The sequence below is a fragment of the Argentina silus genome (assembly GCF_951799395.1).
Source record: "Argentina silus genome assembly, chromosome: 2".
Lineage (NCBI taxonomy): Eukaryota > Metazoa > Chordata > Actinopteri > Argentiniformes > Argentinidae > Argentina > Argentina silus.
Window position 1 is genome coordinate 20,573,296 of NC_139656.1, and position 23,762 is coordinate 20,597,057.

The 23,762-nt window shown below is 41.4% G+C and overlaps 2 protein-coding genes across 3 annotated transcripts; both read right to left on the bottom strand.

Moving 5' to 3' along the window:
* Window positions 1-1,458: 1,458 nt before the first annotated feature.
* On the bottom strand, window positions 1,459-11,672 carry stk36 (serine/threonine kinase 36 (fused homolog, Drosophila)). Of its 2 annotated transcripts, none has more exons than XM_083696256.1 (20): window positions 11,309-11,672; window positions 10,939-11,079; window positions 10,618-10,695; window positions 10,257-10,387; window positions 8,904-9,153; window positions 8,707-8,800; window positions 8,405-8,571; window positions 8,103-8,251; window positions 7,828-7,948; window positions 7,458-7,586; window positions 7,143-7,319; window positions 6,766-6,857; window positions 6,485-6,548; window positions 6,289-6,399; window positions 6,120-6,194; window positions 5,812-5,929; window positions 5,586-5,712; window positions 5,243-5,423; window positions 4,033-5,022; window positions 1,459-2,398 (listed from the first exon to the last, which is right to left on the bottom strand). In XM_083696256.1, exons 1-20 carry the CDS (start codon window positions 11,390-11,392, stop codon window positions 2,303-2,305), a joined length of 3,375 nt encoding a protein of 1,124 aa, XP_083552382.1. In that variant the 5' UTR covers window positions 11,393-11,672; the 3' UTR covers window positions 1,459-2,302. The 2 variants fall into 2 exon arrangements, with proteins under 2 accessions (XP_083552382.1, XP_083552381.1); XM_083696255.1 differs by having other exon boundaries at window positions 8,103-8,284.
* Window positions 11,673-14,888: 3,216 nt separating this feature from the next.
* LOC310816143 (POU class 2 homeobox associating-factor 2) lies at window positions 14,889-21,407 on the bottom strand. The gene is made up of 5 exons (XM_083686161.1): window positions 21,297-21,407; window positions 19,866-19,966; window positions 16,395-16,437; window positions 15,959-16,260; window positions 14,889-15,683 (listed from the first exon to the last, which is right to left on the bottom strand). The coding sequence occupies exons 1-5, from the start codon at window positions 21,304-21,306 to the stop codon at window positions 15,267-15,269; spliced, it is 873 nt and encodes a 290-aa protein (XP_083542287.1). The 5' UTR covers window positions 21,307-21,407; the 3' UTR covers window positions 14,889-15,266.
* Window positions 21,408-23,762: the final 2,355 nt, after the last annotated feature.

The window sequence follows — 23,762 nt, forward strand, 5'->3', positions numbered from 1 at the left end:
ATGTTAACATAATAGCATATATGTAATTATTTTACATTGAATTAATTTAACTTGTTTTAGTTTTTGGAATAGATCGTAAGTTCAAACGCAATAAGTGTGAAATGTCTCACTGATAAGCTCAATGTTTGGTAATGATTCATAATTAATATTTAGGATGAATGAGAGTAGCATACACTGCATCTTTTTTCAAATAAGCTCTGACATCTTGGCGATATACAATCATGTTTATGAAATACAGCTTTGAATGCAATGTGTATGAATGTCATTTTGTGATATTGAAATATTGAAAACATTAAGCCTCATGCATTTAAAGCAATTCTAATGTTTCCTCTCAGTTTTCTTTGTGTTATATACCATTCGTTATATCCAAATAAAGTGATTTGTGTCATCAATAACAGCTCATTCTTGTTTTGATCTCATCCATGGCATGGGTAATTGCTGACGAACAACCAGGGGGATTTACATAAACGAAGAGATTAGGATAGGTTTTGGAACGGCTGCAAAACGGGGCATTAAAAGTAAAAATGTGGATGGATACCATATTGATGTTTTTGCAAAACAGGGATTACATGGACTAATGTAGGCCTACAGAAGCTGGCTTGATGCCGATTTTGTTCAACGTTTTATGCCGATGCTGCTGCTCCTTTGTCACACAAAAGACACTTAAATTGTCTGGGAATATTATATCATTCGATTATCGAAGAATTATAAAATTACAAAATATTGTCACAAATGTCATAATTATAATAAATTAGCTAGGCTGCTGCCTAACAGTCGGCCTGTTGATATTGTTTTATCTAGTTTTGTTTTGGATATAAAAATAAAGGCAGGTGCATTCAGACCCATTCCAAATGAGATTGACCCGCCGATATTCACCGCGCCAGAGGCTGTGAGATGCTTATGATCGGTAAAACATTTTTTTATTTATTTTTTAAGACAAAAGAAATTCCAGAACTGAGTTACTTGTTCCCATTTTATTATTTTATTTAGATATGCTGAAAATTGTGTGTGTGAATTCAATAGGGTGCATACCGGCGGCAACCATTCCCCGAAAATCTTATTGCATGTGAAAGTTTCACTCTTTCGGTTTCAGAATTCTAAAACTAGCACAGCATTTAAACGTTTGATTTATGGGATCAAGAGTTATAAAACAGAAAGACAGAAAGAAAACATTGAAAGACCGTATTCTCCGTCGTCGATCAGCGCTATATTGGTTGGTTCAATTCTTGGTTAAGGTTAAATAAAAGTGTTTATTTTCGGAAAATAATAACTGAATACTGGTTCAGGAGTCTTTCAGGGGAAAGCTCATATGCCCATTATAAACGTTAATTGGAGTTTTCAAACGCAGTATAACACACTCCATAACATCTGCAACAGGATCTCCCGCTATTTGCACAGAAAACATGAAACTTTCGCAAGGCCTAACATTTTATTGGACAGAAAGCTATACCGTGCACTACTGATATGAATTGAACCTATTAAGGTAGCACAAATTGTAAGTTGCACTTTGCAGTTGTCCACTTTGGGCAATAGTTATTTCGAGCTTTAAGAGCTTCAATCTGATGTAAAGTCTTTGAATTTGTATAGCCAGTCTGTCAAACTGAATCGAAAGAGTGAAATAAAAGCTTCATTTTCATTTTAATTAAAATAATGATTTAATACAAAATAATGTTGTGCATTGAATGTTAGTCCTACAACGAATTGGGAATCCATAGGAATAAGATATCTCACATGAGGTCAAAACAAATAATTAAATGACAAATTCAGTCCTCAGTCATTGGAATGTTATTTACTTTGACCAATTAGGCTATTTAACTACAAAGTTAATAAAAAGTAATGTATAACAACTCAAAATCATCCGTAACAAGAGAGAAAACACTATTTAATGATGATATTAAACCATTCCTGCTGAGATTACCATGACATTTCTTTCATATTCAAAGACTGTACATTAATTACTAAAACACCATTACAACATAAACACTTTCATAAACAATGCATTCTGAGCCCAGACATCATCATGCCATCTACACAAACATATTACCCTAATTAAATCAACCAATGTGTTGTTGTGCTCATTCTAGTTTCAGAGTGCAAAAATGTTCACTAGTACCTTTCTCTTTAACAATATGACACATTATGCTGTTTTTAAAGAATCTTCTTTAGCCCTGCAGATGAGTGTGGGGTAGGTCATCCAGCTTACATAGTGAATCCCAGTATTAAGGCAGTGGGAGACTGTCTAATCTAATCCACACGTCTAATCCACAAATCCAATTTTACCATGTCTCTCACCCACTGGCACTCATAGTTGGTTAATGATCTGACGATAGTCACACTGTGGAGGTGCATGCTGTGAAGCCTGGCAAAGTTTCTCACGTGCATCAAAGGACACCAGAGCCTTAAATAAGAGAAAGATGGGAGAGAGAGTAGTGAGATTTGAATATGATCCTAGCACAGCACAGTGTGTGTGTATGTATGTGTGTGTGTGTGTGTGTGTGTGTATGTGTGTGTATGCGTGTGTATGCGTATGTATACATGTATGTGTATGTACACTCACCGAGAACTTTATTAGGAACACCTGTACACCTTCTCATTCATGCAATTATCTAATCAGCCAATTGTGTGGCAGCAGCGCAATGCATAAAATCCTGCAGATACGGGCCAGCAGCTTCAGGTAATGTTCACATCAACTATCAGAATGGGGAAAAATGTGATCTCAGTGATTTTGACCATGGCCTGATTGTTGGTGCCAGACGGGCTGGTTTGAGTATTTCTAAAACTGCTGATCTTCTGGGATTTTCACACACAACAGTCTCTACAGTTTACTCAGAATGGTACAATAAAGAAAAAACATCCAGTGAGTGGCAGTTCTGAGGACGGAAACGCCAGACTGGTTCGAGCTAACAGAACGGCTACGGTAACTCAGGTAACCACTCTGTACAATTGTGGTGAGCAGAAAAGCATCTCAGAATGCACAACGCGTCGAACCTTGAGGCGGATGGGCTACAACAGCAGAAGGCCACATCGGGCCCACTTCTGTCAGCCAAGAACAGAAAGTTGAGGCTGCAGTGGGCACAGGCTCACCAAAACTGGACAGTTGAAGACTGGAAAAACGTAGCCTGGTCTGATGAATCTCGATTTCTGCTGAGGCACACAGATGGTAGGGTCAGAATTTGGCGCCAACAACATGAATCCATGGACCCGACCTGCCTTGTGTCAACAGTCCAAGGTGGTAGAGGTGGTGTAATGGTGTGGGGAATGTTTTCTTGGCACACTTTGGGCCCGTTAATGCCAATCAATCATCGCTTGAATGCCACAGCCTATTTTGAGTATTGTTGCTGACCATGTGCATCCCTTCATTGCCACAATTTACCCATCTTCTAATGGCTACTTCCAGCATCATAATGCACCATGTTGCAAAGCAAAAGTCGTCTCAAACTGGTTTCATGAACATGACAATGAGTTCAGTGTTCTTCAGTGGCCTTCCCAGTAACTGGATCAGAATCCAATAGAGCACCTTTGGGATGTGCTAGAACGGGAGATTCACAGCTTGAAAGTGCACCTGAAAACTCATCATGGAATAGAATCTCAAAGGAATGTTTCCAACATCTTGTGGAATCAATGCCACGATGAACTGAGACTGTTTTGAGAGCAAAGGGATGCCCTACCCAGTGTTAGTATAGTGTTCCTAATAAAGTGCTCAGTGAGTGTATGTGTGTTGGGGGGGGATAAATGAGCCCAAAGCAATGATGTGGAAAGACAGTGGTGAAGTTGGTTATGAGAGTTGGTCAACATTTGAGAAATTCAATGAGTTAAATAATAGAGAGACTGATAAATAAATAATATGTCTCTGGATTTTGTGAGCAATCAGTTATTCTGATAGAAAAACAGACAACAATAATCCTCTTTCACAGATAGATATTTTTAAGCACCATTTAGGAAGTGTAATATATACACAGGAGAAAATAAAGCTAATTCAAAATGTTGTTAGATAAGTGATATCTCACATTTACTTTGTATTAGTTCTGTTACCTGTCGGAGTAAATCCTGCTGGCTGTACAAGCAAAGGGTAGCGATTGCTGCTTGTCTGACTAAAGGCTGTGAATCGGCACAGGCAGCCTGAAGGAGCCGGTGGGGCACATCTCTGTCTAGCAGTGTAGACACCCCCCCATCCACAGTGGCCATGTTTCCCAGGGCTGCACAGCAGTGCTGGCGTGTCAGCGCGTCAATGTCAGTAATAAGGCACACCAGCATGGTGGCTGCACCCTTGGCCTCCTCCACCCATCTGTTCCCCTCCTCTTGGTCCACTCCGTTTATGAGCATTGAGGCTGAATCTTCTCTTGCTCCGACCTGGAAGCACACACTCTTGTCCTTGTCTTTCATACTGTGCTGGGCTGTGGAAACACATCTGGTGTCTCTCCCAATGGCAGCACTTCTCCCATTGGGCCTGACAGTCTTCAACCCAGCCTGTCCAATCAGCCCAAGCCAATTCCCCACCGCTCGGCAGGACATTCTCCGGACAGACGGAGAGGGGTCATGAAGACAGCCAATCATATCTTTGAAAATGACAGGTTGCAGCAGCAGTTGCGGGTCCCTAAAGGGGTCCAAGTTACCCAGAAGGCTGCAGGCGGCAGCTTTGACCCTGTCGTCAGGGTGAGCCAGGGCCTGGTGCAGGGGTGTGGGCTCCAGGTAAGGGATGGGGCAGGAGGGCCAGGGAGAGGAGCGTGCTACCTGGGACAGCAGGGTGAGGAGCTCCACAGCGGAGTTCCACATGGCCTCTTGCTGCAGCAGGGCAGAGAGCAGCGAGCTGGCAGTCCTACTCTCAGACACTGGAGCCTGGTCCCTGGAGACTGTGAGCTGGTCCTTGCTGCCCCTCTTCCCCTCCCTGGGTGGGGAGAAGAAGCCACAGGCACCAGTGACTGCTGTGAAGCAAGGGACAGAGTGGCCCGGGTCACAGAGGAGTAGGCGGCACAGCAGAGAGAGAGGCAGCTCCAGGAGCGATGGAGGAAGGCTTCGGATCACCTGACAGAAGAGAAAGAATACAATACTGTCAACTCATCAAAGATCAAACAGCAGACTGGAAAAGTCACAATGTTTTCCCAATGGTAGCAAGACAGCAGTGTGGAGTAGCAGTTAGGATGAACTTGATTTACAACTGGAGCAATTGTTATCCTTTTGCAACACAAAGATATTTTCTAAGTCAGTTAAACATTCACATTTTAACAGAGAGGTAGATCCTGACCTGCAGCAGGTCTGAGACGATGCCACAGCTATTATACAGTTGGAGGACTTTGGCCATGGTCTCCGAGGGCAAGTCAAGGGCAAATGGAAAACAGAGTAGGTGGCAGCTCAACATTGACAGGCTGCTCAAACTCAAGTCCCCCCAGAGTTGGCCAGTATTCCCCTCAGATGGCTTGTAAAGACTGTAGGGTAAAGGAAAAGGAACTTTTAGCATCAATACTGTCAGTATGGGACTAGTGCTATATGCAGTAAGGACAAACCATCACTCACAGAAGACATAGAATGTGTAAAAAAAAAAAGAAAAAAAAGAAAAAAAAGAAAAAAAGAAAAGTGCATCCACTTACCAATCAGTGGTGAGCAGACAGCCCAAGGTTTGTATGCAGTTTGTGTCACTCTCTGAGAACAGGGGAACACAGATGTACGGATCCCTGGTGAAGACAAACAGGGTGATCGACAGGAAGACATATAGTCCTGATGGGAGAGGAGACGGAAAAATTAGATAATGTGGAATGGTGTAAAACCAAACATTCATAATGAAGTGGCATTAGATATAAGTTAGGTCTCATATACCCTTTGAGGAACAAAAGTCTGTTTTGGGTGCCGTCTTCTCCAATGAAGTACCAACTCTCACCCACAGGTGGCGCAAAAGGCTCAAATCCAAAGATGTAGATTGTGGACCATTCTCATGCTGTACAGAGAGAAAAGGGAAAAGGGGATATATTACACAACAAAATTACCTTTTTATTATATTACTATGAATATAAAATGCTTTAATAAGGCATATCTAAACAACTAACAAGAAGAATACTTGTATACATTTCAATCTTGGTGTATGAAAGACAATGCAAAACAAAACCAAAAAACACTGTGCTATAGACCTCAGAGAGGGTGTGGAGAACCAAAGATAAGAGGCCATCGTAGAGTCCCCAGCCCAGTGGTAATGATATGCAAGTCTGAAAGAAACAGAGGAAGAGAGAAACACCTTATAACTGTATTGTATATTCTCAAACAAACGATTGTGCTCCTCATGGGTATTGACACACATACCTCATCCAAGTGCGAGAGCAGGTTCTTGATAAGGGCAGTCAGCCTGTCCATGCAAACATCCACAGACACTCCACCATGGATGAACATGGTCAGAACTGAGGCAGTTAGAAGCTAAGTGAGACAACAGAAAGAGGATCAATACAGAGCAATTAACACTACAGGTGATTAGTCATCTCAGGTTTGGTTTGATACTTACTGCTAGATGGTTAGTGTTAGGCCAAAGCAGAATCTTGACAAAGGGCTTGGTTAAATCTTCCAATCTACAGTGAGAAAATACTGTGAATGACTTCTGAACACACTATAAAAAATGAGTACTAACTACACACTTCATTCAAATCTTTTGCTTTAAAGGCATGTCTACATCCTTTGTGAAATTATGTTTTTCAGGGTTTTTTAAACTACTAGCTGACTTGACACAGCAATCTACCTTGAGAACATTAGAACTGGAGAGAAAGAAAGCAAAGCTTTTGTTAAAACCTGTTCTCTGCTTGCTCCCAGTCATGATGTCTCTCCCAGTAGGTCAAGAGCACAACAATCACATCCCCAAGCACTGTCACACTCCAGGGTTGCTTATAGTGGGAGACAGAGAGAGAGAGAGAGAGAGAGAGAGAGAGAGAGAGAAAGAGAGGTTCTCAGTATGCATATATGACGGGCAGTGTTTGAACCTGGGATACCCATGTGTAAAACACAAGCATCTACAATTACGCCAAGTAGATATCCTCAAAGTTCAAGGACAACACTTGGGTTTACATGTCATTTATTTTTCACAAGAGCATGATTCCAATCACCTCCGCTATATGTAGGCCTAGGCTTTTAAAATGAGAGTGGGTAATAATACTTATGTTAATATTAACCTTTACGACCACTGGGTTCTCCACAATATTATGGACCAGATCAAACAAGAAATGAGGTAAGCCAACTTCACGTCCAATGTGGCTAGAGTCCTCTGGGTCAGAGGTCAAGATCAGGTTACACAGGACCTTCAGTGGCTGACGAATCTGGCATGCTCCCTCCAGAATCCCATCCAATAGCTGAACAGGAAGACAGGGGTCTAGGTCAACATATGTATATTTTCCATGAAGTTGAAATTGCCCCAAAGGAGGTTTTCATTCAACTTTGTTTCAACTAACTTGATAGGTTGTTTTAATACTGTAGCTTGTGTGCAGTACCTGGGTTTTGGATGTCAGTAACTTCCCTTTCAAACGGGGAATGATGGTTTGACTACTGGGGACAGAGGTCTGCTGCTCTGGGTCTGTTGCTTGGGCCAACCTCTCCCACTCCTCATCACTGTCAACATCCTGATGGTAAGTACCAATAGTGAGTAAGACCATGACGGGCTGCCTGCTGCTTAAGATAAAACTCCTCAAGACAGGACAAACCAGGGCATTTGGCATGCACATTTGTGTTGATGCCAATATGCACCAATCCTGTATGAGTCACAACGCGACAAATGCATTGCAATTAAAATCTCAAATCTCCTAGTTAATGATGAGACCAGACAGGTCAGTGGCCAGCAGGGGGTGCTCCAGTGGCACTGACCTGGCTGTGCAGCCTCACAGCGCTCAGGCTGGTGCAGCCATCCTCAGGGCGCCTCAGTGCCTGTCGTGGCCCAACTTCCACAGAGGGGAACTCCTGCTCATAATCCCGGCTGATCTGACCCCTACAGGGGGCAGGGGACACCTTGTCAATTTTCACAAAATGTACCTAAATGTAAACAATGGACTCTCTAAAGTTTAAACCAATTTAGGAATTGAGTCATATGCTTGCTTGTGCATGACTCTTGTTCAATATGCTGTGTGCTAATATGTTCTTACCTGTCTGTAGATGTCTCATTGGCTTGCTGCATTGGAGTAAGGCTCAGATTAACAATTGTCTGGGCCATATCTTGATCCAAACAATTTGAGGGAGCCTCAGGGGTGTCTTTGGAGTGTGCCTTTGCTGCAGGGGTTGTCTTTGAGGGTGCCTGAGTAGGTGAATCTGTTTTTACGCTTCCAATCTAAGCATAGAGTATGCAAAGTCATAACAAATGAGACTTGGATTTTACTTGGTGTTTTTACTTGAAGTTTACTTGGATTCCTGTGTATGGTTATGATTACAATCATGATATACATGTTACCTGTTTTCTCCTCTTGTCCTTGTCTCTCTGTTCCCTGGCCTTACGCAATAACTTCCCCTCTCCACTGTGTGGTGCTGCCTTCTCTGCTGCCTGCTGTAGCTTCAGAGCCTGCACGTCTGGACTAAGGGTCACTGTCAGAGGGCTGGACGCACTGGAGACCGATAGTACTACCAACACCGACATCAAGAAAGACCATATAACAACCACATAACAATCTCAAAGAGATCTTAAAATCTACTTATCAGGAAACCTACAATGTCTGAATTTAGAATAAAACATCAGATCAAACCTAACTGCCTCACCTAGAACTCCATCTGCAACAAATGGGTGTTTGAGGAGCTCTGGCCATGACAATCTCTTCTGTGGGTCTTTGGTCAACAAGCCCTTCAGGAAACTCTAATATGGCAAGATTAAGAAAAGGCAAGTACTGTGACTCTACATGTCTTATCACCAAGCGAGAACACAACAAACTAATTCAGGCTTAACAGGAACTTTGTACCGTGCAGGTCTGGCTCATGCTGTCTGGCCACTTTACCGGGTCCCTCACTATAAGCTGCACCAGCTGAAAGATGGAGTTGGTGTAGAAGGGTGGCACTCCTGTGTGGAGCTCATAGAGAATACAGCCCAGAGACCAGAGGTCGGCAGTGTGGTCATATGGCTTCTCCTCCACTAGCTCTGGTGACATGTAGAGTGGTGTTCCTTTGATGGAGGTCAGGACCAGGGTGGAAACACTCATAGCTCTGGCAAACCTGTGGGGGCATACAGATAAACTAGTGGTATTGTTTGACATAATCATCCACTAACATTTCTATTTCTTCTAATTATACCTAAGGATATACACATTTGATTAATTGTTTAATGGATGCCCCACTTCACTTTTTTGTTGAAATAAAAAGAAAAGATGATAAATGATTATTAATATGATTATTGCAGAGTTTTCTGATCGGGTCGGCCCAAAGCATGGGCAAAGTAGGCAATCACATATGGCTCCCAAATGTATTTATTATTATTTCTAGTTACTATTTCGCCAGGTATGAGCCACAAATTCGGGGGGCTTATTGCATCAGCGTGAGCCGTTAACGCGACTAGCAACACAGCAGCTGAAACATGAATGCCAACAGTGGAGCAAGGGAGATAATTCAAAGTTAGGAATTTCAGAGTTAGTTTAGATTTGTATATAAGGCAAGAGCTAATTAACAAAAGGAAAACTACAGATTTCATATTTTGTAGCTCAACTGGCTTACAGCTGTGTTTAGTGCTGTTCAATGCAAGATAGATACACTGGCTGGATGAGGTCTGACTGAGGTCTTAAAGGATTGTGTTGTAGTGTTTTAGGAAAGGCAGAAGTGCAAGTTACTTCATCATTAGGTTAAATTTCAATATGCTTTAAAGGTTTCAGGTCAAACATGGCCAATGTTTAAATAGCAGCATTTTCATTAAAGCCACAGTGTCATTTTTCTACTTACTTCAAATAATGTATACTGTATTGGCCTAACCCTGAATTTTGATAAATATTACTTAATATTTGGCATAATGAGGTAATTACAACTGTCTCACCTTTCCATAAGCAAAACACCAAAGACTTAAGCTAAGATGTCGTCTAGGGACCCCAAATCATTCATGTTAATGTAATTAATAATCAGACTGAAATGTTGCATAATATTTCTCATACTTTTCACGTTTATCCATCTAAGCTGGACATTCATACACTGTGATACCGTTTTTTTTTTTTTTGCTTGCTCGCCTCACTTTTCTGAAAATGAAATCCGTTAAAAAATTAATCAAGTTTGCATGGCCTAACACATCAAATTACTGATAATCTTATTACAGATGAATATCATGTGATTCTTACCCAAAATCGCACAGTTTCACCACTCCACCTTTCCCCAACAGAATGTTTTGTGGTTTCATGTCACGGTGAAGTATCCGGTGTGAATGTAAATAATATAAAGCTGAGACCAGCTGGCAGGCAATCTCATGGACCTTGACAGAGCAAATCATACAGTGAAAAAAAGCGTGTTAGTGAATTTGAAATTGGTTCAATTACTGTACTGTACATTGATGTATTTTCTCTCTGACAAAATTCAGGAATGTCCAATTCTGGAATTCAAATGCCTATCTGGAATGTCCGAATCTGGACATCGGAACTCCTCTTAAGTGTGCACTTGCAGCTGCATTGTGGGTCTCAATGGGACTCCAAAAATGGGCTTTACCTGGCTCTCTGGTAAGTTTCCATCATCCTCAAGGATCTGGAACAACTCGCCCTCTGCATACTCGGTCACAACAACAACCTGCCATGCACAGACAGCATTATAATCACAGATTAAATGAGTAAGCTATGACCAAGGCAAGTCCCTAAGTCACTAGGCTAACTGGTTCATTAACTAGTATGCTTACTCATTACACCATTCAAGAAGTTGAAAAGGGAGCATTAATATGCTAAATTATATTTTGTTTCTGTTTAATTAAATTAGATTTTGTTAACATTGAATTCAGTGGTGGAAAGAAACCTGTATACACAATGGCTTGCATACCTCCCGTTCAGTCTCAAAACTGTCCAACAGCAGAACAATGTTTGGATGTCGAAGTCCCCTCATGATGTCAATTTCCCTTTTGAGACTGCGCAACTCCTTTTCAGAGCGGCCCACCTTTGGGATAAATTTCAGTGCCACCACCTAGGAAAGATACATACAGACAGTAGAGATAGGGGGACTCTCTCAATTCAAGTTCAGGTGATATCTAGATAGATAACCCTATGCCTGAAAATGATACTTGAACATACAAACATACTATGACGCTAACAATATATTGCCAGACTGTAGGTCTGTGTGAGACAGTGAAATCCCTGGGCCTTAGCTAATAGTAAGCTAGTTAGAATTCTGCCTGTGTAGCTAGCGAACTTACCTGGCCACTAAACTTTTTGCGTCCTTTATACACTCGTCCAAACGAGCCCTCTCCTATCATCTCCAAAATGTGATACAAGTCCATAGTGTAAGTTAGCTGGGCAACTCTCTGCCTTGTCCTATAAAGGATAGCTAGCTAGCCAGCGTAATCAAAATAATATACGTAATCAACCATGAAGATAAGAAGAGTCTGAAGAAGTGTATCCCACGGGGGTTAACCACGAACAAGTTTTCCTGGCTGCAGTGCTGGAAAAAGGCTATGCTGTGCGTGATGCTTTATTTGTAGCTACCCTTAAATGTTAATTCCCATGAATAGAAGAATTGTATTTGCATTTATGCAATTACGCTAACTTGCTACACTAACAACAATGTGCTGAAGAACAAAACAGCGGTTACCAGCTCGATGAATCCGAGGAGGTGCCGATTTAAAACACTTTATAGGAAAAACCTAGATACATATTTTTGATGTCTATGAACATTTATTCATTATTTTCTCATATATTCGGATATATAATGACAACATGTTATTCTTAAAACGATTTATTAGACACACACACACAAACATTTGAGTCAAGCAATTGATAAGGCAGCCAAAAAAACGACATTTGACATGGGACCTTAGCCTAACAACCGGGTTTGCGTCCGTAGTAACGGGTATCACTTTTTTTCTTTCTTGGTATGTGGTATATTCACGATAGACATACATACACACACACATATTCATTCGTTGTTTTATTTTGGGATTTATATTTGATTTTAAATCAAATAAAGGTTGTTTTAATAAAGGTCAAGCCGAGGAATACAGGAAACTGTGAACTACAATGCCCCCCACCTTGTCCCTTGCCCAGTCCAGCCCGAGAAGAGGGATAGAAGCCCTGAAATGTCCCATCAAGAACCAGGGTTAGGGTTAGTCTGTCACACACACACACACACACACACACACACACACACACACACACACACACACACACACACACACACACACACACAGAAAGAGCAGAGACAGAGACAGATTGTTAACTTTAAACATGACACATACCCATGCTTGACACATGACATTTATAATAACAATCATCCTGTCTCGACCCATGATACCATACACTACTTAGGTCAGGGCACTCCAGAATATCTTGTAAACCAGAGGATAATGTTTGAGCACTGTTAGAATACACAGGACTATCATAAAGAGGGACATCTGTCAAATTAGTTCTGTATGTGGATTCCATCTGCACAGGACCACAGCATGAGGTAGACAGTGATGATGAGAGGTGACTGGTTTCTATTGGATTGATGTTCTCTAGTGTGCAGGGAGGAGTCCAAGGGTCTAACGATGACATGGAGGTCTACAACAAAACATCAAAAGACGTAAACAATGCATCCAAGCCAGACATATGGAGGAATACTCTTGCTACAGAAATAATAGACAGAAAGCATAAACTTATCCTAGTCATTTTAAAAGACAGTTCAATCAATTTTATGAGGACATGGCTATTTATGTAGCCCAATATATCCACAAAAATAGAACTAATGAAACAAGAGCCTACCTGTCCTTCGCCATAGTGAAGTATATTTCCTAGGGGCCAAGGCTGTTGAAAAGTGTAGTTGTAGGGTTTACTGTAGACTACAGGTTCAGTCTGTTGTCTTGAGCTGAAATCACCATTGAACAATGAGCAACACTCTGTCACACTTGACTTGTCAATGGAAAGACTTGGATGAGAGTTTGGCTCTGGCACCAGACAGTGAGCATGAGCTGAAAAGTTAAAGAAAAGATGATGTGTGATGAAGTGTTATGAGGGATATCTCAATGAAGTGTCTTTGCATCAAAGTAAATATAACATATTAACTAATGAGACATACTGCTTAATTAAAGTGATTTGAAATTGTAGACATATCAATAAAAAGAATGACCTAATTGGGACAGTGATGAGGCTCAATTATGCATGCTTGAATCATGCTGAAATCTCCACGATTCCATCATGAAACATTTAGTGGAATTGTCTCAGTTAATGTAGGCCTATAAACGTATTGTTTTGAGAAAAAACAAACCAACCGAAGAAAGATGTGGCGCCAACATCTTGGTACAGAGAGTTTGAAAGTTCCTGTAAGAACGAACATGGTAAATTTCACGCAGAATCTCATGCAGAATGCCACGCATAATAACCAATTTTTCAAGGAATGCCAATGAATAAATTATTCTCAAAATTGTGTCATTTTGGAACTAAAGGATCTCAGCTTACCAATGCAACTTTCATCCCTGCCTGACGAGCCCTGCGAGTTTTCAGCAGTTCCTTGACCGTGATTTTCACCCGAACACCCTGGTAGACCTTTACTTTCTCTGTTTCAGAGAAAATACACATAGAAATATATATACATTAGAGGCATATATTCAAAGAGGGGATATTTCCCCTCGGATGCACCACACCATTATATGCTATTGGCTACGCTGAAGCGCAAATTAAGTCTGAAATACATAAGTGTAAAGGTGCGCTGAAGAACCACCTGTTTAGCGCACTGACTGAATATGCAACCTGACCCTAATTAGGTTAACCAACTAAGACAATGCCCCCTGGCCCAGGCTATTGAGCCATTGTTCAATAATTTGACATTAAAATACGTGATAGGAAAGTTATGTTGGAATCCCCCCGTATGTGATGGAACCTAAGTTCCCTCCACACGCACTGGAACATTTGCCATTACTGGCCTACGGTACATGCATAAACGGTAGGATACCTGCATAAACAACAGGCCTATAGTCATTTCCTGACCACGAGCACATACCAATTATCACGAGAATAACAAAGTCCTCAACTTCTCTTGTTTATTTATTTATTTATTTCAGCCGCACCAAAACAGAGCTCATGTAAACATGAATCGGAATATAAAAGGACTCACCGGATGACATTTTGCCTGCAGACACAATTCTGAGATCCGAACAATTGGGGGATTCAATCAGCGCACAGTGCAGATCAGTCACACGGCGCGAAAAACAAACAAACGATAGCAGCTCTAACTTGGCAAAGAATCCACAGCAATATTGTCTTAAATGTTTGGGGCTAAACGTTTTTTTTCTGAATGATCTCTTGCTGTGTTTTGTCCTATAAATACTGTATGTAACCTCGTCATAATAATTTAACAATGATTGCACGGAATTCATTTGAATATTCAAATACATTGACTAATGCAGCCATTGTCACTAGAGATGCGAGACACACAAAAAAACACTTTCTGTATGAAACCTTCTGATGGCGCTGCGGAAGTAATGCGAGTGTTTTATCTTACAGAGGCATTTGGCGCCCTAATGCTAAAATGAAGCATGAGCAGTCTTTTATAGTATTCATCTCTACAATTTCAGTAAATTGATTTGGTCTGAATGAGCATTTTTGTAATGGTCTTATGCGACTTCTGCCGTTTGATTCTTGTAACTACAGGGCTCATTCAAAATAAGTCATGTAGCAGGCGGCAGAATAATAAGGCATTTTGAACTGTTTAGTAAACATTTTAAGCATTTCCTAATCCTCACTCAAGCACACACACACACACACACACGCACACACACGCACGCACGCACGCACGCACACACACACACACACACACACACACACACACAAGAAACCAGAAATCTTTATCTTAATTTTGCATGGTAAAAATGATCTATATTTGATGTATTATTTTGAAATATCTGGAAATACTTTTTCAGATAAATTCAGCCAAAACTTCGCTTTACAGTTGCAACTCTGGCAATATCTCTTAATTTGTAATAGTGTGATATAGTATAAAGCGTTAGACTGTAACAAATACATGTGTTTACATTCATACATTAAGCCACAATGCAATCTTTTATACAGGTCAGCTGGTGCTGTCGGCTTTCAATCCAACTATTGTAAATCTGTATTGTATTGTATGTATTCAACAATGTCTGCACCAACATGTCTGTTCATGTCTCAGGATGGCCCAGCATATCAATAGGCCTTTCTGGGTTCATATGGCAACCAAGAGCTGGTCCCATCGTCCTTTGCCCAGGATGAGGCATCGCTGAGTGAGACGGCATCACTGCTGGGGTCCTCCGAGGAGACAGGTGTTACTTTGACCCCAGCAGGGTCTCCAGGGACAGTCATGTAGGAGTAACTAGAGGAGTAGCTGGATGAAGGGGTGTATGAGGCAGCAGGGTAGTGCACTTCTTCCAAGGGGAGCAGGGAGTAGTGCTGGGAACCAGACAGAGTGGATCCGCTGCGGCCGGTTGGCATCCGGTAGGGAGAAGGGCTCCCGGTGTCAGGAGTGGCCAAGCTAGAGGAGACCGTGGAGGGGACTTGGCCTTCAGAGCACAAGGCCTCACCCTGGCTAACAGAGTCCCCATCGGACTGCTCCCAAGAGTCTCTCTGTTAACAGATGGAAGATGAGAACAGTGAGAGGAAGATAAAGAGAGAAGTGAAGATGAGGAGTGAACTGCAGAGTGTGTTTACTAGAGGTAGTGAAAGGGAAATCCTGTTCATAAGTGTTATGAAAGGTTGTGATTAAACAGTACAATGATGGAAAAGCATTTGAGTATCTACTGGTGTCTTTTAAAACTTAAATATCCATCCTGGATGTAATCTCAGTTACAGTATACTCTAAAGTATTTTTTCTTGTTCTACAACAGTTAAGGTGATTGTACCAAGAGGAGATGTGATGTCTCGCCGGGGAGGGGAGGCAGTAGATGTGGTAAAGATGAAGGGGGGAAGAGGGAACCTCCACTGGTAGAGAAGTGTGGAGCACCACGGTAGTCCCCAAACGACTCAGAGGGGTAGTAGCTGTCGATGAAGGATGGGTAACTGGAGGGATGATCATAAGGCAGGGCCTTGGTCCCAAGAGGTGAGGCATATGGGTCTGTGGAGTACTGCTTAGTGGGGGAACAGAGCTCAGAGTCGGTCAGGAAGGGCCTCCGCATGCTGTAGTAACCAGGAAGCATGTGGGATCCTGCAGAGAGAGGCATGGCAGCAGTGTAATTCCTCTACCTCCAGCCATTACATTTAAACCCACATTTACCGTATGTGGACATACAGATGAGGAGCCAATGAATATTACAATGGGCTCAAACCACAAAGACTCACCTGGCATCTGGACAAAAGCTGGCTGGGAATGGCTTGTCCCAGCCTGCAAACAGAGAGAAAGGGTATGGTTACTGACACACTGGCACACCATTGAAAGTGTGTGTGTGTGTGTGTGTGTGTGTGTGTATGTGTGTGTGTGTGTGTGTGTGTGTGTGTGTGTTTGTGTGCACATCTGTGTGTGTGTGTATATGTGTGTGTGTGTGTGTGTGTGTGTGTGTGTGTGTGTGTGTGTGTGTGTGTGTGTGTGTGTGTGTGTGTGTGCGTGAGAGAGAAAGAGAGAGTATGTGTGTGTGTTATTATGCAAAACACTGCAATGAGCATGGATCAAGCAATGAATTGTGGATGGAGAGACATAGTGAAAGAGCAAAAGAGGGGAGGAGAGGGGGAGGCATGGAGGTCAGGCAAATGTTGTGGGCAGATATTTGAATGTAATTAGACAACTCGCCTATGGATGTGCCCTACCCCTTGCAAGTGTTACTAGTCTCAGTGAGCACACAAACCAAGTGAGTATGCCTATAATACAAGGATGTTGTGTAGGCCAAGGAGTCAATGATGGGTCTGATATCTGAGGAATTATCACAGCGGCCAGACCAAGACTTATTTTGATGATCATTCCTATCTTAGTATTTTGTGGTAGCCTTAAGCATCTAACAGGGTTAAGATGACTGTTGGGCACAAGCTGATTGATGACTGCTGGGCAGTTGCAGTAACAATGTTATCTCTAATCTTAATTCAGTCTGCATACACATTTTTTTGTTGGTCTCCATTATTTCTACCTACATAGTGTCCATAATATCCTCTTCAAATCACCATCATTGTTTTGGCAATACAATGTCATTTAGTCTAATGCAAGCACCAACGAATATTGCTGCATCAATATCTGCTAATTGTTGATATTGTTACAAAGGTTAAACTTTCATTGTGGGCCTATGGTAATGGTGTTTGATCAATATGACCCATACTGAACCACATATCAGTATTTTCATCAGTCTAATTTGTACAGTGCATTCGGAAAGTATTCAGACCCCTTCCCCTTTTTCCACATTTTGTTATGTTACAGCCTTATTCTACAAAGGATTCAATTCACTTTTTTCCTCATCAATATACACACCCATAATGACAAAGCAAAAACAGGTTTTTAGAAATGTTTGCTAATTTATTATAAACTGCAATATCACATTTACATAAGTATTCAGACCCTTTACTATGACACTCGAAATTGAACTCAGGTGCATCCAGTTTCCATTGATCATCATTGAGATGTTTCTACGACTTGATTGGAGTCCACCTGTGGTAAATTCAATTGATTGGACATGATTTGTAGCGGCACCTGTCTATATAAGGTCCCACAGTTGACAGTGCATGTCAGAGCAAAAACCAGGCCATGAGGTCGAAGGAATTGTCTGTAGACCTTCGAGACAGGATTGTGTCGAGGCATAGACCTGGGGAAGGGTACAAAAACATTTCTGCAGTATTGAGCACAGTAGCCTCCATCATTCTTGAATGGAAGAAGATTGGAACCACCAAGACTCTTCCTAGAGCTGGCCGCTCGGCCAAACTGAGCAATAGGGGGAGGGCCATCATCAGGGAGTTGACCAAGAACTCAATGGTCACTCTGACAGAGCTCCAGAATTCCTCTGTGGAGATGGGAGAACCTTCCAGAAGGACAACCATCTCTGCAACACTCCACCAATCAGGCCTTTTTGGTAGAGTGGCCAAACAGAAGCCACTCCTCAGTAAAAAGCACATGACAGCCCGCTTGGAGTTTGCCAAAAGGCACCTAAAGGACTCTCAGACCATGATAAAAACAAGATTGAACTCTTTGGCCTGAATGCCAAGTCACGTCTGGAGGAAACCAGGCACTGCTCATCACCTGGCCAATACCATCCCTACGGTGAAGCATGGTGATGGCAGCATCATGCTGTGGGGATGTTTTTCAGCGGCAGGGACTGGGAGACTAGTCAGGATTGAGAGAAAGATGAACGGAGCAAAGTACAGAGATCATTGATGAGAACCTGCTCCAGAGCGTTCAGGACCTCAGACTGGGGCGAAGGTTCACCTTCCAACAGGACAACGACCCCAAGCACACTGCCAAGACAATGCAGGAGTGGCTTTGGGACAAGTCTCTGAATGTCCTTGAGTGGCCCAGGCAGAGCCTGGACTTGAACCCGATCAAACATCTCTGGAGAAACCTGAAAATAGCTGTGCACCGACGCTCCCCATCCAACCTGACAGAGCTTGAGAGGATCTGCAGAGAAGAATGGGAGAAACTCCCCAAATACAGGTGTGCCAAGCTTGTAGCGTCATACCCAAGAAGACTTGAGGCTGTAATCGTTGCCAAAGGTGATTCAACAAAGTACTGAGTAAAGGGTCTGAATACTTATGTAAATGTGATATTTAAGTTTTTAAAATAAATTAGCAAACATTTCTAAACCTGTTTTGGCTTTGTCATTATGGGGTTTTGTGTGTAGATTGATGAGGGGAAAAAAATGAATTTAATCCATTTTAGAATAAGGCTGTAACATAACAAAATGTGTAAAAAGTGAAGGGGTCTGAATACTTTCCGAATGCACTGTAGATCCTACAAACTGTTGAGCAGTGTGCAAGATGTTTATCACTAGTAGTCAGCCGTTGATGTATCACATATAGGACATTTATGCATAACATGGTCATTACCAACCATGTTCAATCCATCATTAAACAGCTGACCTATTAATGACTTACTTTAATTATGATTATCACTGACATTGACATCCAAACAAGGTCTGCAGTATTGTAACAGTGCCATGGAAGCTCTATTCTACCTATTCTTCATACTGTGCTGTATCAGCCATTGAAATACTTCAACATAAACTACCGTGAGATAAGTGTGTGTACCAAGCTTTTCATACAGTCATTGAGCAATGGCTCATTCCCTTTGCATTTGAAGTGCCTCCGACTCCAACTGAAAATATACAACCATTTTAGCGTGTATGATGGGTGATAAAGGGGTCTTGTTTTCTTCCTTTGTTAGTTTTAGGTGAGGGTTTTGGGATGGCCTAACCTTGGCTTAACTGTCTGGGGCCAACAATGGTTTTCTTGTCTGAGGTTTGTTGAGGTCGTTTTGGCAGGTGTGTCTGATTAGACCTCTGATAGGTGACCTGCGAGTAGAGAAAACACAGAGCTATAGGCCTACTGTTGGCTGACTTCAGTTGGAACATGTCATGGCTAATGCTGTGGGAGGAGGAGTTGCATAACCATGAATAGCTTTTCATTTATTAGCTTTATGTGACTCTGTATGGACCCCCCAGCTCTTGACTTTGGGAAGCCTTTTGGGAACATTCACTACAATACAGGGTATTTTCTTTTGTGTGGTTGGTGGTCATGATCTCTGAATTGAAAGAAGACGATACAGAATGTAAATAAGCAGAAAGGCTAGGGCGAAAGGCCAGATATTAATGAGAGAAAGAGACAAGCCAAAGGCAAACTCACATTGAATCTGGGAACATTTGGCTGCCTCAGCCTTTTCTCTGCAAGAAGGTCTTTGACTGTGTGTTTGACTCTGACACCCTGGTAGACTCTTTTGGAGTAATCTGAAAAGAAACCATACAAGAATCAAAACGTTTTGTGTATCTAAGAAGAATTAACTCCATGTTAAGATTGTGTTACCAAGCATTTATTTGTTTGATAAAACATTTGTGTTACTATAGCATTTGCTTATCTATTAAGAATGTATTACTTTCTACGAGACACCTTTTTTGTAATGCATGAATTAAAGGTAGATTCTGATATGGCGTCATAGCAAAACGAGTGAGGTGATGCTGCCAGAGACTTTAAAAAATGCAACAGACTAGAGAATTTACACTCTAGAGTTGAATCTGACTGGTGCATCTGCTCTGCCATATTATGTCGGAGGGCAGTGAAAGAAGTGGACACTCTCATCTGCTTTTGTTCACTACAATATCTTTGATGAAAGTTGCTCTGTTTTTACGGGCGTGATGTCATATGCAAGAGTTATAGTTATTTATCAACTTATATAGTGTTAATACAGTACTAGCCATTATGAATGCTTATACAATAGAATGTCTTATTATGTACAGTATATCATGACCTGTTTGTCATGCATTATAAATGCATCTGTAGCCTTTAGGTTTTCATATTGTTATGAAAGATTATACCAGGTTTTGGGTTGATATGTATTATTCATTATGCTATAAAATTTTATTCTTACTGCATTATGTATAGGTGGCTCATAAAGTGTTAATATTTAGCCTAATAGTAGCCTTATATTTATTTTATTTTATTTAACCAGATAAGACCCTTGAGTTTAGAAACCCCCTTAATGAGGGTGACTTGGCAAGAACAACAACAAAGTAGTACAACAGCACAGCATGTACAGCACATACAATACATTACAAAGGCACAAATATATCAGAATCAAAATCAGATTCTGTTGTCCATAATGTATGCCTGTCTAGAAAAGCAACTTTTGTAGAGTCTTGCCGGTTGCTCTTGCCTGATGTGTGAATGCACGTATGTTTAGCTGGTAACTACTATTATGTGCAGGCACACGTACCCTATTGGTGACCTGCCTGGATGTAAGATCTCTCGATACACCTTGTAAAATGATAAGGCAGCCTACATGTACTGTATGTGTCAACATAAAGCAAAGAAATGCAAGTGCTGTGCACATGTTTCTCTGGACTCTAGAATAAAAGTTATGATACAGAATATCCCTGTGCGACACAATAAAACAACATTGGCTACAACTCACGCACAGTATTCCATTTCAAAGTTGTGATGTTAGTTTCCACACCATGAGATCATTTATACAGTATGGACATACAGTACAGTATATTCACACAGACACATACTGATAGAATAATGACGATAGGCATACTGATCATTAAAAATAAACCAAACCTGTTTCCATAGCGTAGTTGTCCACTGAATAGTTTTGAAGGATTGTCTGCTAATTTATCCAGAGTTAGTGAATAGTTCTCATGATACCAAACTCAGCACATAACAAACTCAGTATCTGCCTAATAGAAGTTCAGATATTATGTACAAGTCATAGCATTGAGCCTGAGGCAGCCTATTTGCTTTGTGTAAATGCAAATTATTGGCTGGACGTTTCTCAATAATTTGCATCACCATTCCAGATTAGGCGACAGAACCTTACCCATGGTGTTGGTGTAGATGAACATATTTCTTCACTTGTTTTGATGATGATGATGATGTTGATTATGATGATGATGATGATGTTGATTATGATGTTGATTATGATAACAATAATAATAATAATAATAATAATAATAATAATTATGATGATGATGTAATGCTAATAATGATGATTACCACTGACCATATCAACAGCAATGGGTAGAAATGCATAACTGAGAAGAAAGGCGTGTTCACCTGTCAACTTAATGTTTTACAAAGACAACTTGTTCTCCATCAGTGGGGTTTTCCCAGGACTCAAACAGCTGTATGTGAGTTTACACCACACTGAGTAGGGGTGTCTAATAAAGGTATTTTGGCTGGGAATTCTGGGAATAGTTCTTTATTGGATGACTAACTATATTAAGATATTGGGCTTTATACAGTGCATGGCTGCTATGTACATAACACTTAAATAACATGTAAACATACATTTAATGTTTTTCAGTAGTTGTGAAATGAATTGTAGGATACAGAGAAGGTAGAGGGGAAATGGGAGGGGGGAAGGGGCACGGGGAAAACCCACAGTTGTAACCAGTGCAGCTGAGCCTGTGGTTAGTATAGTATGGCCATCTCTTTCCACTGAACTGGAAACATCCAGGTGTCATGAACCATTAGAACTCTGTGCTGCACCTCTGTTTTCACTGGAACCTTATCAGCCTAACTCACCTTCTCTCAGACACCCACTGCCCAAGCCCATGCTCTGGGTGTGACAGTCTGATAACACTGCGGCCTCTTTATTTCCCTCTGAAAACAAAGAGCTACAGACCACTGTGTTTGTGGAAAAAAGCAAGTTATGAGTGGATTCAACATTGATGGAGTCTGAGCACATCAAACTCAACCCGATTTGGTCCAATCAGTCTTACAGGAGGATGAAGGATATGCATAAGCAGCAGAACAGATCCTCCAGCGCTCTCCAGAGTCTAGCAAGTGTCTAGCAAAATCATTGGAAAACGCAAAATTAAGTATTTTTTGGTAATTAGTTTTTTTTTTCTATTATAAAATACAAATATTTATTTCTGTCAGATGAATGTATTGTATTGTAGGCATATTGTGGGATACCATGAATTGCTTGGATTTATAGCGCCTTTTCCACTTTACAACAGGTGTTCAAAATGCTTTACTGTACATTGTATGGGGGAAACTCACCTCATCTACTACCAACTACTGTTTAAGAAGGCACTGGTAGTCTTCACTTTAACATATTGGTAATGCCATGAACTGCACCTTAATTTTGTCTCGACAAAAACATAAAGGCCTATGTCGAGCAACAAAGTTTGAATTGTTACTCAGTGAAAAGCCAGAGTAACTTTGTTATGATTTAAATGCAATAGAGCAGCCACTTGCTACAGCTGACATGGCACCCGTCAGGAGTGACATTCACATTGGCTGGGGATTCTGGTGGTGAACAAAGTGGCCTTTGACAGCCATGTCTTGGGCAGCTGAGGAGGACGCGGTCCTGTCAGCACTGTTAATTAAATACAGGAAGCAGCGCTGCTGGGGCTGCAGGCTCTGTCGATGGCTATCAGAGCATGCAGGAAGTGGATGGAGGCAGTGTCCACGGTCTACGCCTACGGCAGCCTTTGAGGTTTGAGAGAGGCTGGCAGCAGAACACACCAGGAACCTCTGATACTCTCTTTATGGGCCTCTGATTATGGTTTGGACAGAATGATAAGGGTGTAAAATAAAAGGTTTAAAAGATGAATAATAAAGAATGAATTGATTAGTTTCTCACATGTGGATATCAAACTGGGCTTTGATGTCCTTGTGTGGTGATAGATTTGTGTTGTTTTACTGAGGAGGATGTCTGTGTTGATGGCTGGCAGCAAAGAGAGAGAAGAGAAGAGAAAGTTGGGGTTTGGGAAGTTTTTGCAGTGGAATTTCATCTCATCCTTATCAAGGAGTAGCCATGGCTTCAAACACCCTCTCTTCAAAAGAGGGATGTCATGGTGAGATGCTTGTGACATGGGTAGAGAGACAACCAGAGGAGAGATCAAAGAGCATTTTGCAACTGATAGAATGAGGAAAGGAATGGCTATTGAGATGTACCTGTTCATTACTTTGAAAAGCTAACCCAAAACTAAGACTACATCAGCATACTGTAGGTAATGACACTTCCGGAAATATTCCCATATCACAAAAAGACATAATCTGATCCTTTACATCCTG

What these genes read in the sequence shown, in the direction of transcription:
- stk36 (XM_083696255.1), bottom strand. Translation starts at nt 11,392, where the DNA reads ATGGACTTGTATCACATTTTGGAGATGATAGGAGAGGGCTCGTTTGGA. An exon ending in GTTTTGAGACTGAACGGGAG is followed by an intron (nt 10,696 to 10,938) that starts GTATGCAAGCCA and finishes TGTGCATGGCAG; the next exon opens with GTTGTTGTTGTGACCGAGTA. An exon ending in GAAACTTACCAGAGAGCCAG is followed by an intron (nt 10,388 to 10,617) that starts GTAAAGCCCATT and finishes TGCTCTGTCAAG; the next exon opens with GTCCATGAGATTGCCTGCCA.
- LOC310816143 (XM_083686161.1), bottom strand. An exon ending in CAAATGTTCCCAGATTCAAT is followed by an intron (nt 16,438 to 19,865) that starts GTGAGTTTGCCT and finishes CTCTGTTTGCAG; the next exon opens with GCTGGGACAAGCCATTCCCA. An exon ending in AGACATCACATCTCCTCTTG is followed by an intron (nt 15,684 to 15,958) that starts GTACAATCACCT and finishes ATCTGTTAACAG; the next exon opens with AGAGACTCTTGGGAGCAGTC.